Source organism: Manis javanica, chromosome 18 (assembly GCF_040802235.1).
Source record: "Manis javanica isolate MJ-LG chromosome 18, MJ_LKY, whole genome shotgun sequence".
In the NCBI taxonomy this organism is placed as follows: domain Eukaryota; kingdom Metazoa; phylum Chordata; class Mammalia; order Pholidota; family Manidae; genus Manis; species Manis javanica.
Window position 1 is genome coordinate 20171820 of NC_133173.1, and position 16693 is coordinate 20188512.

A 16693-nucleotide genomic window follows, 5' to 3' on the forward strand; every position below is an offset into this window, starting at 1 on the left:
TGGCTGCAGAGCAGGTACCCCTCTTAGGGGAGCAGTGGCCCCAGAAATGCTACTGCAGAGCAGGGACCCCTCCCACGGTGCCCTCTCTTGGCTCAGGCAGGCAGCTGGCTCTGGTCACAGCCTTGGCTTATGAAGCCGATGGCTCCCCTGTGCTTTCATAGAGGACAGAGGCAGTGAAGTGTAAGGAAGGATGGGGAGAGCAACTGCCTAACAAATCCAAAGGGAGGTGACATTTCTTTCCAGCTCCCAGAACATTATATTCCAAGGGAAAGAATGCGGTGTGAATTGCCCACTGCCCTTCTGAGAATTTTCAGCCAATAAGAAGACTGCTGGGCAACAAAATAAACAGAATCTCTTTTCCTCTTGGTGTGGCAAAGAGACAGGTGCCTCAGGAGTGAGCTTCTCCGGGATGCCCTCCTTTGCTCCCTGTCTGGCAGAAAAGGGGTGATTACACCGAGGCCCATGGCCCTGAGACTCTGCAGCGAGCAAAGTGCTGTTAGCAATGTGGAGATGCCTTTTCCTTAAACACCCCAGGCGTCAGGCTCCCAAGTTGCTCTGACAGCCCTCCCTTCTATGTTTCATGCTTCCTCAATACTCAGGAATCCCTGAAGTGTGTGTGTGTGTGTGCATGTGTGTGCGCCTGCGTGCGTGTGTGGGCACGCATCTTCGACCGTGCAGCTCTCTAGTCCAGCCCAGGGTGGTAGCTGCCACCCCCAGACTCACCATTTGCATCATGGGAATATTCTATGCCAGATACAGTGCATCTTCGGAAAACCATCTTATTCTCAGTTAAAGTGCCAGTTTTATCTGAGAAGATATACTGTATCTGCCCCAAGTCTTCGGTGATGTTCAGAGCTCGGCACTGCAGCTGTGAGTCTGTCTCTTCGTCGTATAATTCTATGTCCTGGTTAATGAAGTACACCTGGCATACTTTAACAATTTCAATGGACACATATAAGGAAATTGGGATCAAAACCTAGAAGACACAAGGCACACAAGAGGGAACAGTCATGAGGAATGGGGAACTGTGGAATTGGTCCAATCTGTTTAAATGACAATGACTATGACCGCAAGTAAGTAGGAGCCATACTATACCTTTAAGAGCTTAAATTTGTTGGTTTAGACTCAGTATTGGAAAAGTATTAGGATACTGGCAAAGTGTTTAAACTAGGGCAGCCTATGGTGCCACTGCAGAGCAGAAATCCACTATCGTGTCTGGAAGTATGGTAACCATGGCTTGGATAGAAGGAAGCGTTTTCATATTACTAAGCTGTGCTTGAGAGCAGCTAGGAAAGGAAAGAGAGAAAAGAGAAAAAAACAAAGAACAAACACGGTACAGTCAGAGTCCTCATAAGCAAAGTCACCTGGCGCCACAGCAGCCCTCGGTCCCCAGGCTGTCCCAGGGCCCCAGCAACAGGAGCTGCCCATCCCGAAGACATAACCCCACAGTTCAGGAGAGACAGTCTTTTCAGAGGCTGGTTTTGTGTTGAAGGATAATTTCTGTGATCTTGTACAATGCAGAGCAAAGGAAGAAAAGCTTTAAGAAGAAGATTCAGTTATACTTTGACAATTTAAGACTAAACTCTATGTTTATGGGCTCAGGATATTCTATCCAGACTAACTGGGTTCTCCTGGTAACTTAAGGATGGTAATGCAACAGCTACTGTACTACAGTCCTAACTCAAGCCTAGAACTTGGATTCATAAAAAACCCATTATTTTGGAATGTTAAATAAGGCTGTTTTCCACTGTATGAAGTGCACTTGCTAAAAGACATCAGAGCAGCCCTCCAAGGCGGCTGTTCTCTGTTCACTCTGTGTCCCTAATGACATTGGCAGTGGTGCCCACTGCCCCTTCTCCAGTGTAGCAGCACTATCGGGCTGAGGTTCTCAGTTAGTGATGGGGAGCTGTTCAGGGGGAGCACAGCAACAGGAGTAGTAATGATGAAACAGTAATAGTAATAACAGTTCCACCACCAAGAAAACTAATGCTGCATTATATGCAATGTGACAGATATCCTGAGATGAATCCGGAGCACAGAAAGTATATTAGTTGTCTACTAGTTGGATTCTTCAGAATGATGTCTAGAGTTGAGTTCTTGGCAACATACCAAAGCTGGTTTCTGGGTTTTGACAGTGCACCACAGGAATGTACTATATTCACATCAGGACAAATGGGTGAGGGACAGATGGGAACTCTGTACTATTTTTTTTTTTTTTTTGCAATTTGCTTGTAAATCTTAAAATCATTCTAAAATAAAATTTAAATTGTCTTTTTAGAAGTAATTGAATGGAAAACAAAACAAAAGCAATGACTGAAAACCAACCCCTCAATGACTAAGAATCTTAAAACAGCAAAAGAGAATTTTAACTTGAAAAGTACCCAAGAAAAGACCCTATACATAAATCAGGTGGCGAAATAAAACACAGCAACCCAGTAGGCAGGTATCTTGTGGTTTTTCTCAGATGCAGAATTTGTAGAGAATTCTCAGCAGAGTGTGATGACTTAAAGTTCTCATCAGAAAAGCGTGGCAGTTACCATACGGTGCTTAGAACTGTTACCTGCAGAACTATTATCGTGGTCAGAAAGGAGTACACTGCAGCTGTGACTGGGGATAAAGAGCTGCCATCGGATTCGGGGACATCAAATAATGGTTTCTTCTCTTGATACCGCCACATCCACAGTCCATGTCCTGAAGTAGCATTCAAAGAGAAGCATCATTCATCCATGGAAAAATAAGAACACTGCGAGAGCAAATTAGAGCAAACATTTCAGACTATTCCTCCGTGCAGGCTCATTCTTCTGTACTGGTGCCTTGCTGTGTAAGAAAGCAAAAGCACCCACATGACTGGCACCCACATTCAGAATTGTGGAGGTGCAGGGCCGTGGCCTCTCCCCCATGCCAGGCATTTTCCATTGTTGCATGGAACACCACTGCACAGAACACCACTGCTCTTAACACAGGCATTAGATGTGTCTGGCAGCTGCCCATGGGGAACCCCCAGGAAGGAACTTCCCAACGCACCTCTCACAAAACATGTATTGTCAGTAGGCTGTGGAAACTGCCCCTTACTGTCCCTTTGTATTCTATTTTTATTGAAATAGAGTTTATATACAAGATTATATTGGTTTCAGGTGTACAATATGATGATTTGACAATTATATACAATACTAAATGCTCACCATAAGCATGGTTGCTGTCAACATACAATAGGACTGACTAAATTCTATGAGGTACTTTTCATCCCCATAACTAATGTTTGTACCTCTTTATCCTCATCACCTATTTTGCCCATCTCCCCACCACACTACCCTATGGCAACCACCAGTCTATTTTCATGTTTGAGTCTCTTTCTATTTTCTTTATTTTTCAGATTCCACAAATAAGTGAAATAACATGGTCTTTGTCTTTTTCTGCCAGATTTATTTCACTTAGGGTAATACCCTCTAGTTCCATTCATGCTGTAGGAAATGGCAAGATTTAATTCTTTTTTATGGCCGAGTAATATTCCATTGTATATATGTACTACATGTTCTTCATCCATTTATCTATTGATGGAAACTTTGGTTGCTTACACATCTTGGCTATTGTAAATAATGCTACAATAAACATAGGAGTGCATGTATCTTTTTGAATTAGTGATTTCGTTTTCTTCAGGTAAATTCCAGGAAATAGAATTACTAGGTCATATGGTATTTCTACTTTTAGAGAAATCTCCATACTGCTTTCCATAGTGGCTGCACCCATTTACATTCCCACCAATAGTACAGTACAGGAGGGCACCCTTTTCTCCACATCCTCACCAATACTTGCTACTTCTTGTGTTTCAGATAGTGGCCATTTTGACTGGTATGAGGTCATACCTCATTGTGGCTCTGATTTGCATTTCCCTGATTAGTGATGTTGACAACTTTTCAACTTTTCATGTGTCTGTTGGCCATCTGTATGTCTTTTTTTGGATAAAGGTCTATTCAGGTCCTCTGCCCATTTCTTTCGTTAGATTATTTGGTTTTCTTTGGTGTTAAGTTATATAAGTTTTTTATGTTTTTGATATTAGCCCTTCTCAGATGTATCATTTGCAATTATAACTCTCCCATGCAGTTAAGTTGCTTTTTGTTTTGCCATGCAGAAGCTTTTTAGCTTGATGCAGTCCCACCTATTTATTTTTGCTTGTTTTCCTTGCTTGGGGAAACATATCCAGAAAATAATTATTGATGCCGATGTGCAAGAGTTTACTGCATTTTCTTCTAGGAGTTTTATGGTTTCAGGTCTTACATTCAGGTCTTTAATCCTCTGTGTTTATTTTTGCATGTCGTTTAAGACAGTGATCCAGTTTCATTCTTTTGCACATAGCTGTCCAATTTTCCATTTATTGAAGAGACTATCTTTTCCCCTTTGTATATTTTTGCCTGCTTTGTCATATATTAATTGACCATATAAGCATGGGTATATTTGTAAGCTCTCTATTCTGTTCATTGATTTTTGTGCCAGGACCATACTGTTTTGATTACTGTAGTATAGTTTGAAGTCAGGAAGCATGATACCTCCAGCTTTGTTATTCTTTCTCAAGATTGCTTTGGCTATTCAAGGTCTTTTATGGTCTCATTCAAATTTTAGGATCATTTCCTGTACTGTGAAAAAAGCCATTAGTACTTCTATAAGGATTACAAAGCATCTGTAAATTATTTTTGGTAGTATGGCCATTTTAACAATATTAATTCTTCCTACCTGTGAGCATGGAATATCTTTCAATTTATTTGTGTCGTCTTCAACTTCTTTTATCGCTTACTGACAGTATGCAGAGTACAGGTCTTTCACCTACTTGGTTAGACATGTCCCTAGGTATTCTATTCTTTTTGATACAATTGAAAATGGAGTTGTTCTCTTAATGCAGAGATTCTTGTATATTGATTTGTATCTTGTGACTTTACTCAATTTATATGTTAATTCTAATGGTTTTTTTGTGGAGTCTAGTATTTTCTAAATATTATATCATGCCATCTGAAAATAGTGAGAGTTTTACTTCTTCCTTACCAATCTAGATGCCTTTCATCTTATTTTCTTGACTGATTGCCATAGATGGGATTGCCAGTACTATGTCGAATAAAAGTGGTGAGAATGGGCATCCTTGTTTTGTCCCTAATCTTAGAGGAAAAGCTTTCAGCTTTTCACCATCGAATATGATGTTAGCTGTAGGTTTGTTGTATGTGGCCTTTATTATGTGACCTCTATACCCACTTTGTTGAGTTTTTATGACTGGATGTTGAATTTCATCAAATGTTTTTTCTGCATCTATTGAGACGATCATGTGGTTTTTATCCTTCATTTTATTAATGTGGTGTTATCACATTCATTAATTTGTGGATACTGAACTAATTTCATCCTTGGAGTAAATCTCACTTGGTAATGGTAAATGATCCTTTTAATGTATTTTTGAATTTGGTTTGCTAATATTTTGTTGAGAAAAATTTACATCTACATTAATCAGGGATACTGGTTTGCAATTTTCTTTTTTTATAGCATTTTTGTCTGCTTTTGTATTAGGGTGATGCGGCCTTGCAGAATTAATTTGGAAGCTGTCCTTCCTCTTAATTTTTCTGGAATAGTTTGAGAAGCATAGGTATTAACTGTTCTTTAAATGCTTGGTAGAATTCTCCTGTGAAGTCATTTGGTTCTGAACTTCTGTTTGGAGGTTTCTGATTATCAATTCAATTTCATCACTGTAATTGGTTGGCTCAGAATTTCTATTTTCTTGGAGGTGGGTTGTACAATTTGTTGGCATATAATTTTTCATAGTAATCTATAATAATCTTTTTTTTTTAAATTTTGGTATCATAAATCTACAATTACAGAAAGAACATTATGTTTACTAGGTTCCCCCCTTCACGAAGTCCCCCCCACATACCCCTTCACAGTCACTGTCCATATGTGTAGTAAGATGCTGTAAAATCACTACTTGTCTTCTCTGTGTTGCGCAGCCCTCCCCGTGTCCCCTACGCACTATACATGCTAATTGTAATGCCCTCTTTCTTTTTCCCCGCCCTTATCCCTCCCTTCCCACCCATCGTCCCCAGTCCCTTTCCCTTTGGTAACTATTAGTCCATTATTTAGATCTGTGTTTCTGCTGCTGTTTTGTTCCTTCAGTTTGCCTTTGTTCTTATACTCCACGTATGAGTGAAATCATTTGGTACTTGTCCTTCTCCGATTGGCTAATTTCACTGAGCATAATACCCTCTAGCTCCATCCATGTTGTTGCAAATGGTAGGATCTGTTTTTTTCTTATGGCTGCGTAATATTCCATTGTGTATATGTACCACATCTTCTTTATCCATTCATCTACTCATGGACATTTAGGTTGCTTCCATATCTTGGCTATTGTAAACAGTGCAGCGATAAACATAGGGGTGCATCTGTCTTTTTCAAACTGGAGTGCTGCATTCTTAGGGTAAATCCCTAGAAGTGGAATTCCTGGGTCAAATGGTATTTCTATTTTGAGCATTCTGAGGAACCTCCATACTGCTTTCCACAATGGTTGAACTAATTTACATTCCCACCAGCAGTGTAGGAGGGTTCCCCTTTCTCCACAACCTCGCCAACATTTGTTGCTGTTTGTCTTTTTGATGATGGCAATCCTTACTGGTGTGAGGTGATATCTCATTGTGGTTTTAATTTGCATTTCTCTGATAATTAGCGATGTGGAGCATCTTTTCATGTGCCTGTTGGCCATCTGGATTTCTTCTTTAGAGAACTGTCTATCCAGCTCCTCTGCCCATTTTTAAATTGGATTATTTGCTTTTTGTTTGTTGAGGCATGTGAGCTCTTTATATATTTTGGATGTCAATCCTTTATCGGATCTGTCATTTATGAATATGTTCTCCCATACTGTAGGATACCTTTTTGTTCTATTGATGGTGTCCTTTGCTGTACAGAAGCTTTTTAGCTTGATATAGTCCCACTTGTTCATTTTTGCCTTTGTTTCCCTTGCCCGGGGAGATATGTCCATGAAGAAGTCACACATGTTTATGTCCATGAGATTTTTGCCTATGTTTTTATCTAAGAGTTTTATGGTTTCATGACTTATATTCAGGTCTTTGATCCATTTGGAGCTCACTTTTGTGTATGGGATTAGACAGTGATCCAGTTTCATTCTCTTACATGTAGCTGTCCAGTTTTGCCAGCACCATCTTTTGAAGACACTGTCATTTCCCCAGTGTATGTGCATGGCTCCTTTATCAAATATTAATTGCCCATATATGTTTGGGTTAATGTCTGGAGTTTCTAATCTGTTCCACTGGTCTGTGGCTCTGTTCTTGTGCCAGTACCAAATTGTCTTGATTACTGTGGCTGTGTAATAGAGCTTGAAGTTGGGAAGAGAGAGCGCGCCCCACCCCCCCACTTTATTCTTCCTTCTCAGGATTGCATTGGCTATTCGGGGTCTTTGACAGTTCCATATGAATTTTTGAACTATTTGTTCCAGTTCATTGAAGAATGCTGTTGGTAATTTGATAGGGATTGCATCGAATCTGTATATTGCTTTGGGCAGGATGGTCATTTTGATATTAATTCTTCCTAGCCAGGAGCATGGAATGAGTTTCCATTTGTTAGTGACATCTTTAATTTCTCTTAAGAGTGTCTTGTAGTTTTCAGGGTATAGGTCTTTCACTTCCTTGGTTAGGTTTATTCCTAGGTATTTTATTCTTTTTGATGCAATTGTGAATGGAATTGTTTTCCTGATTTCTCTTTCTATTAGTTCATTGTTAGTGTATAGGAAAGCCACAGATTTCTGTGTGTTAATTTTGTATCCTGCAACTTTGCTGAATTCTGATATTAGTTCTAGTAGTTTTGGAGTGGAGTCTTTAGGGTTTTTTATGTACAATATCATGTCATCTGCAAATAGTGACAGTTTGACTTCTTCTTTACCAATCTGGATTCCTTGTATTTCTTTGTTTTGTCTGATTGCTGTGGCTAGGACCTCCAGTACTATGTTGAATAACAGTGGGGAGAGTGGGCATCCCTGTCTGGTTCCCGATCTCAGAGGAAAAGCTTTCAGCCTCTCGCTGTTCAGTATGATGTTAGCTGTGGGTTTATGATATATGGCCTTTATTATGTTGAGGTACTTGCCCTCTATTCCCATTTTGCTGGGAGTTTTTATCATGAATGGATGTTGAATTTTGTCAAATGCTTTTTCAGCATCTATGGAGATGATCATGTGGTTTTTGTCTTTCTTTTTGTTGATGTGGTGGATGATGTTGATGGATTTTCGAATGTTGTACCATCCTTGCATCCCTGGGATGAATCCCACTTGGTCATGGTGTATGATCCTCTTGATGTATTTTTGAATTTGGTTTGCTAATATTTTATTGAGTATTTTTGCATCTACGTTCATCAGGGATATTGGTCTGTAGTTTTATTTTTTGGTGGGGTCTTTGCCTGGTTTTGGTATTAGGGTGATGTTGGCTTCATAGAATGAGTTTGGGAGTATTCCCTCCTCTTCTATTTTTTGGAAAACTTTAAGGAGAATGGGTGTTATGTCTTCTCTGTATGTTTGATAAAATTCTGAGGTAAATCCATCTGGCCCAGGGTTTTGTTCTTGGGTAGTTTTTTGATTACTGCTTCAATTTCATTGCTGGTAATTGGTCTGTTTAGATTTTCTGTTTCTTTCTGAGTCAGTCTTGGAAGGTTGTATTTTTCTAAGAAGTTGTCCATTTCTCCTAGGTTTGCCAGCTTGTTAGCATATAGGTTTTCATAGTATTCTTTAATAATTCTTTGTATTTCTGTGGGGTCTGTTGTGATTTTTCCTTTCTCATTTCTAATTCTGTTGATCTGTGTTGACTCTCTTTTTCTCTTAATAAGTCTGGCTAGAGGCTTATCTATTTTGTTTATTTTCTTCAAGAACCAGCTCTTGGTTTCATTGTTTTTTTCTATTGTTTTATTCTTCTCAATTTTATTTACTTCTTCTCTGATCTTATTATGTCCCTCCGTCTGCTGACCTTAGGTCTCATTTGTTCTTCTGTTTCCAATTTTGATAATTGTCACATTAGACTATTCATTTGGGATTGTTCTTCCTTCTTTAAATATGCCTGGATTGCTATATACTTTCCTCTTAAGACTGCTTTTGCTGCGTCCCACAGAAGTTGGGGCTTTGTGTCATTGCTGTCATTTGTTTCCATATATTGCTGGATCTCCATTTTAATTTGCTTATTGATCCAATGATTATTTAGGAGCATGTTGTGAAGCCTCCATGTGTTTGTGAGCCTTTTTGCTTTCTTTGTAGAATTTATTTCTAGTTTTATACCTTTGTGGTCTGAAAAGTTGGTTGGTAGGATTTCAATCTTTTGAAATTTACTGAGGCTCTTTTTGTGGCCTAGGATGTGGTCTATTCTGGAGAATGTTCCATGTGCACTTGAGAAGAATGTGTATCCTGTTGATTTTGGGTGTAGAGTTCTATAGATGTCTATTAGGTCCATCTGTTCTAGCATGTTTTTCAGTGCCTCTGTGTCCTTACTTATTTTCTGTCTGGTGGATCTGTCCTTTGGAGTGAGTGGTGTGTTAAAGTCTCCCAAAATGAATGCATTGCATTCTATTTCCTCTTTTAATTCTGTTAGGATTTGTTTCACATATATTGGTGCTCCTGTATTGGGGGCATATATGTTTATAATGGTTATATCCTCTTGTTGGACTGAGCCCTTTATCATTATGTAATGTCCTTCTTTATCTCTTGTTACTTTATTTTGAGGTCTATTTTGTCTGATACTAGTATTGCAACACCTGCTTTTTCCTCTCTGTTGTTTGCATGAAATATCTTTCTCCAACCCTTGACTTTTAATCTGTGCATATCTTTGGGTTTGAGGTGAGTCTCTTGTAAGCAGCATATAGATGGGTCTTGCTTTTTTATCCATTCTATTACTCTGTGTCTTTTGATTGGTGCATTCAGTCCATTTACATTTAGGGTGATTATTGAAAGATATGTACTTATTGCCATTGCAGGCTTTAGATTTGTAATTACCAAAGGTTCAAGGTTAGCTTGTTTACTACCTTACTATCTGAACTCTCTTGCTTATTGAGCTGTTATAAACACAGTCTGATGATTATTTCTTTCCCTTCTTTTTCCTCCTCCTCCATTCTTCATATGTTGGGTGTTTTGTTCTGTGCTCCTTTTAGGAGTGCTCCCATCTAGAGCAATCCCTCTAAGATACCCTGTAGAGGTGGTTTGTGGGAGGCAAATTCCCTCAACTTTTGCTTGTCTGGGAATTGTTTAATCCCTCCGTCATATTTAAATGATAATCGTGCTGGATACAGTATCCTTGGTTCAAGGCCCTTCTGTTTCATTGCATTAAATATATCATGCCATTCTCTTCTGGCCTGTAAGGTTTCTGTTGAGCAGTCTGATGATAGCCTGATGGGTTTACCTTTGTAGGTGATCTTTTTACTCTCTCTGGCTGCCGTTAATACTCTGTCCCTGTCCTCAATCTTTGCCATTTTAATTATTATGTGTCTTGGTGTTGACCTCTTTTGATCCCGTCTCTCGGAAGTTCTGTGTGTCTCCGTAGTCTGAGCAACTATTTCCTCCCCGAGTTTGGGGAAGTTCTCAGCAATTATTTCTTCAAAGACACTCTCTATCCCTTTTTCTCTCTCTCCTTCCTCTGGTACCCCTATAATGCAGATATTGTTCCTTTTGGATTGGTCACACAGTTCTCTTAATATTGTTTCATTCCTGGAGATCCTTTTATCTCTCTCTGCATCAGCTTCTATGCGTTCCTGTTCTCTGGTTTCTATTCCATCAATGGCCTCTTGCATCTTATCCATTCTGCTTATAAATCCTTCCAGAGTTTGTTTCAGTTCTGTAATCTCTTTCCGGACATCTGTGATCTCCCTCTGGACGTCTTTAATCTCCCTCTGGACTTCATCCCTTAGCTCTTGCATATTTCTCTGCAGCTCTATCAGCATGTTTATGATTTTCATTTTGAATTCTTTTTCAGGGAGACTGGTTAGGTCTGCCTCTACAGATCCTTTCTCAGGTGTAACTATCTTGGTCTAGACCAGATTTTTTTGCCTTTTCATGGTGATTGCAGTGGCTATAGGCAGGTTGCGGGTGTGTCAGCTGGGAGAAGCAAGTCCTTTCCTGCTTGCTGGATGCCTTGCCCTTCTCCGCTGCCTGTGATGGCTATCTGCACTCCTGGAGCAGCCACCGGGTTATTCTCCTAAGCTGCTGTGGGCAGGGTGTCCGTCAGAGCAGCGTGGAGCCCTGTGGGGAGTGGCAGGCACGCCAGGTGCGCTCCTCTGTACTAGCGGCAACCCTGCCGGGCAGCTGTGTGATAGCAGCGGCCTTTGGGTCTGGCCTAGGCTGCTGTGCTTTGGGCTGGGATTCTGGCCGGCTCCTGGGAGCGCGCCTGCTCCCTCTGGCTCCACTGTCAGTGTGCGTGGGGCTTTTCCGCGCAGGCTTCTATCGGGCTCTGGCTTCACTGCCGCCGGTGTGCACGAGCCGCGCCCGGGCTGTTCGGTTGCGCCGCTGTGGGCTAGCCCTGCGGTGCACGGATCTGCTCTCAGTTCCTTCTAGAGCTTCCATCCCCAGTGCGCGCTCCCACTCTCCTGCTACTGGGCCCGTATGTCGGGGTCCGCGCCAGTTGGAGGAAGGACTGGCAGGATGCCTAGTCCTGTGAGGGGCTTCAGAGCTGCACTGCCTCTGTTTAGGGTGCCTAAGTTTCCCCGGTGTTCCCAGCTGCCGGGACAACTTCGTCCAGCTATGGGGTCCCTGTCTCTTTAATACTTGCAGAAAGCACTCACTTTTATTTTGTCTCAGGGGCACCGGTTGTGGGGTCCTGCCAACAGGTTTTGCTTTTCCGTTTCTCTAATATCCAGCACCCTGTGCACCTTGTGTCTGCATTCCAGGTGCGGATTTCTAGAGCTGGTTGTTTAGCACTCCTGGGCTTTCACTCCCTCCCCATTCTGACTCCTTTCTTCCCGCCGGATTTTGGGGTGGCGGAGCATTCGGGTCCCACCTGGCCACGGCTTGTATCTTACACCCTTTGTGTGATGCTGAGTTCTCACAGATGTAGATTATCCTGGCTGTTATACTGCATCCACTGGTGTCTCTTTTAGGAATAATTGTATTTATTGTATTTTCATAAATATATACGTTTTGGGGAGGAAATTTCCTCAGAACTACTCACGCCACCATCTTCCCATGGTCCTATAATAATCTTTTGTATTTCTGTGGTGTCAGTTATAATTTCTCCCCTTTTATTGAGTCCTCTCTTGTTTGCTTGATAAGTCTAACAGTGTACACCAGTTTTATTTTTAAAGGACCAGGTCTTAATCCATTGACCTTTTGTATTGTAGTTTTAGTCTCTATTTCATTTATTTCAGCTCTGCTCTTTATTAAATTTCCTTCCCTCTACTACCTTTGTGCTTTGTTCTTCTTTTTCTAGTTCATTGAGGTGTAGAGTTAGATTGTTTATTTGAGATTTTTCATTTCTTGAGGTGGGCCTGTATTGCTATAAGCTTTCTTCTTATAACTGTTTTTGCTGCGTTCCAAGGATTTTTGAACTGTTATGTTTTTATATTTTTATTATTCTCCAAGTACTTTTAATTTCCTCTTTGATTTCTTTTTTGAGCCGTTGGTTGTTTAGCAGCATGCTGTTTAGCTTCCACATGTTTGTTATTTTTCGTTTTTTGTAATTGACTTCCAGTTTTATATCACTGTGGTTGCAAAAGATGCTTGGTGTGATTTCAGTCTTCTTGAACTTATTGAGACTTGTTTTGTGTCCTAGTATGTGATCTATCCTGGAGAATGTTCTGTGTGCATATGAAAAGAATATGTATTCTGCTGAGTTTGGAAGGAATGTTATGTACATATTGTTAAGTCCATCTGGTCTAATGTATCATTCAAAGCTAGTGTTTATCAATTATCTGTCTAGATAAACTGATCATTGATATTTATTAGGATATTAAAGTCTCCTACTATTATTACATTACTGTCAGTTTTTCTCTTTATACATGTTAATATATGCTTTATATATTTAGGTGCTCCTATGTTAGGTGCATATTTATCATTGTTACATTTTCTTGCTGGATTTAGCCCTTAATCATGATGTAAAGCCCTTCTTTGTTTCTTGTTACAGTCTTTTTTTAAAAGTCTCTTTCATCTGACGTAATTATTGCTACTCCAGCTTTATTCTTCATTTCCATTTGCACGGAATACCTTTTTCCATATCTTCAGTTTTACTCTGTATGTGTTTTAAGGTCTGAAATGAGTTTCTTATAGGCAGCATATGATAGGTCTTGTTTTTTTTTGTACATTGTCATCTTATGTCTTCTGATTGGAGCATTTAGCTCATGTACATTTGAAGTATGATTGATAGTTATGTACTTACTTCCATTTTGTTAAATGTTTTCTGGTTGTTTTTCTCATTTTTCTCTGACCCATTCTTCTTCTCTTGCTTTCTGCCTTTGTGCACAATGGCTTTGTTTAGTGTTATGGCTGGATTCCTTTCTGTTTTGTGTGTATCTATTACAGGTTTTTATTTGTGGCTATCATGGGATTGTTATATAACATCTTATGTCTATCACAGTCTATGTTAGGTTGATGGTCGCTCAAGTTTGAACACATTCTAGTAACACTACATTATTTACTCCTCCTCCTCCACATTTTATGTCTATGATGTCTTCTCTTAAACCTTTCTATTTAGCAATTTCCTTAAATAATTTTTAGATGTAATTGATTTGACCACTTTTGTCTTTTAGCCTCCATACTAGCTTTTACGTGACTGATCTACTACCTTTGCTAAATGCTTGCTTTTACTGGCGAAATTTTTTCCTTTCATAATTTTCTTGCTTCCAGTTATGGCCATTTTTTTCCTCTTAAAGAAATCTATTTAATATTTCTGAGAAGGCCACTTTTGTGGTGGTGACCTCCTTGAAATTGCTTTTGTCTGACAAACTATCTGTTCTTCAATTCTGAAGGACTTATCTATCAATAATAATTCTACCTTTCTGGGCATTCTTTGTTGCAGGCTTCTTCTTTTAGCACTTTGAATGCATGCCACTCCCTTCTGGCCAATAGAAATTCTTCTAAAAAATCAGCTGATAGCCTAAGGGGTTTTCATTGTATATGACTCATTGCTTTTCTCTTGCTGCTTTTAAGATTCTCTCTTTACTTTTGATCTTTGACATTTTAATTACTGTGTGTCTTGGTGTGGACCCCCTTGGGCTTATCTTGGAGGCTCTTTGCTTCCAGGACTGGGATGTCTGTTTCCTTCCCCAAGTTAGGGAATTTTTCAGCTATGACTTCTTCAAATAAGTTTTCTATTCCTTTTTCTCTCTCTCCTCCTCTGAGACTTTTTATTGACTTATTTATTTATTTACTTATTTATTTTACTTTGGTATCATTAATATACAACTACATGAGCAATGTTGTGGTTGCTAGATCTCCCCCATTATCAAGTCCCCACCACATACTCCATTACAGTCACTGTCCATCAGCTTAGTAAGATGCTGAAGACTCACTATTGGTCTTCTCTGTGCTATACTGCTTTCCCCATGCCCTGCCCCCCACATTATGTATGCTAATCGTAATGCCCCTTATTCCCACTTATCCCTCTCTTCCCACCCATCGTCCCCAGTCCCTTTCCCTTTGGTAACTGTTAGTCCATTCTTGGGTTCTGTGATTCTGCTGCTGTTTTGTTCCTTCAGTTTTTTCTTTGTTCTTATACTCCACATATGAGTGAAATCATTTGGTAGTTGTCTTTCTCTGCCTGGCCTATTTCACTGAGCATAATACCCTCTAGTTCCATCCATGTTCTTGCAAATGGTAGGATTTGTTTTCTTCTTTGGCTGAATAATATTCTATTGTGTATATGTACCACATCTTCTTTATCCATTCATCTACTGATGGATACTTAGGTTGCTTCCATTTCTTGGCTACTGTAAATAATGCTGTGATAAACATAAGGGTGCATCTGTTTTTTTCAAACTGGGCTGCTGCATTCTTAGGGTAAATTCCTAGAAGTGGAATTCCTAGGTCAAATGCTATTTCTATTTTGAGCTTTTGAGGAATCTCCATACTGCTTTCCACAATGGTTGAACTAATTTACATTCCTACCAGCAGTGCAGGAGGGTTCCCTTTCTCCACAACCTTGCCAATATTTGTTGTTGTTTGTCTTTTGGATGTTGGCCATTTGATCTGGTGTGAGGTGATATCTCATTGTGGTTTTAATTTGCATTTCTCTGATGATCAGCAATGTGGAGCATCTTTTCATGTGTCTGTTGGCCATCTGGATTTCTTCTTTGGAGAAGTGTCTCTTTAGATCCTCTGCCCACTTTTTAATTGGATTATTTGCTTTTTGTTTATTGAGGTGTGTAAGTTCTTTATATATTTTGGATGTCAACCCCTTAGTGGATGTCATTTATGAATATATTCTCCCATACTGTAGGATGCCTTTTTGTTCTACTGATGGTGTCCTTTGCTGTACAGAAGCTTTTAAGTTTGATATAGTCCCACTTGTTCATTTTTGCTTTTGTTTCTCTTGCCTGGGGAGATTTGTGCATGAAGAATTTGCTCATGTTTATATTCAAGAGAGTTTTGCCTATGTTTTTTTCTAAGAGTTTTATGGTTTCATGACTTACATTCAGGTCTTTGATCCATTTCCAGTTTACTTTTTTGTATGGAGTTAGACAGTAATCCAGTTTCATTCTCTTACATGTACCTGTGTAGTTTTGCCAACACCAGCTGTTGAAGAGGCTGTCATTTCCCCACTGTATATCCATGGTTCCTTTATTGTATATTAATTAACCATATATGCTTGGGTTAACATCTGGACTCTTTATTCCACTGGTCTATAGGTCTGTTCTTGTGCCAGTGCCAAACTGTCTTGATTATTTTGGCTTTGTAGTAGAGCTTGAAGTTGGGAAGCGAGATACTCCCTCCCTGTTTCATTCTTCCTTCTCAGGATTGTTTTGGCTATTCAGGGTCTTTTGTGGTTCTATATGAATTTTAGAACTATTTGTTCTAGTTCGTTGAAGAGTGCTGTTGGTAATTTGATAGGGATTGCATTGAATCTGTGGATTGCTTTGGGCAGGATGGCCATTTTGATGATATTAATTTTTCCTACCCAAGAGCATGGGATGAGTTTCCATTTATTAGTGCCCTCTTTAATTTCTCTTAAGAGTGTCTTAGAGTTTTCAGAGTATAGGTCTTTCACTTCCTTCGTTAGGTTTATTCCTAGGTACTCCTCTGAGAATCTTATAATGCAAATGGTAGTCTGTTCGATGATGTTTCAGAGGTTCCTTAATTTATCCTCATTTTTATTTATTTTTTTCTTTCTGCTGTTCAGTTTGAGTGCTTTCCATTACTCTGTCTTCCAAATTACTGACCTGGTGCCTCTGCATCCTCTCATCTGCTGTTGATTTTCTGCAGTGTATTGTTCATTTCATTTATTGTATTCTTCAGCTCTGATTGGTTCTTTTTTATACTTTCTCTCTCTTTGTGGAAGTCCTCCCTGAGTTCATCCATTCTTCTCTGAAGTCTGGTGAGCATCTCTATGATCATTACTTTGAACTCTTTATCACATAGATTGCTTAACTCTGTTTCACTTAGTACTTGTCTTGGATTTGTACCTTGTTTTTTCATTTGGAACAGATTTCCTTGCTTCCTAATTTTGTCTGACTTTAGTTCTTTGAGACAAAAGGGCTACCT

General features: G+C 39.6%; 1 protein-coding gene across 4 annotated transcripts in view; it reads right to left on the reverse strand.

Annotated features, from left to right (window-relative positions):
- ATP10A (ATPase phospholipid transporting 10A (putative)) overlaps positions 1-16693 on the reverse strand; it is a 181137-nt gene that overhangs the window by 36790 nt on the left and 127654 nt on the right. For all 4 annotated transcript variants that reach the window (XM_037016467.2, XM_037016466.2, XM_037016465.2 and 1 more), the window contains 2 exons: positions 2561-2691; positions 724-976 (listed from right to left, as the gene is read on the reverse strand). In XM_037016467.2, the coding sequence (XP_036872362.2) occupies positions 724-976; positions 2561-2691 (384 nt within the window). The remainder of the gene's footprint in view (positions 1-723; positions 977-2560; positions 2692-16693) is intronic.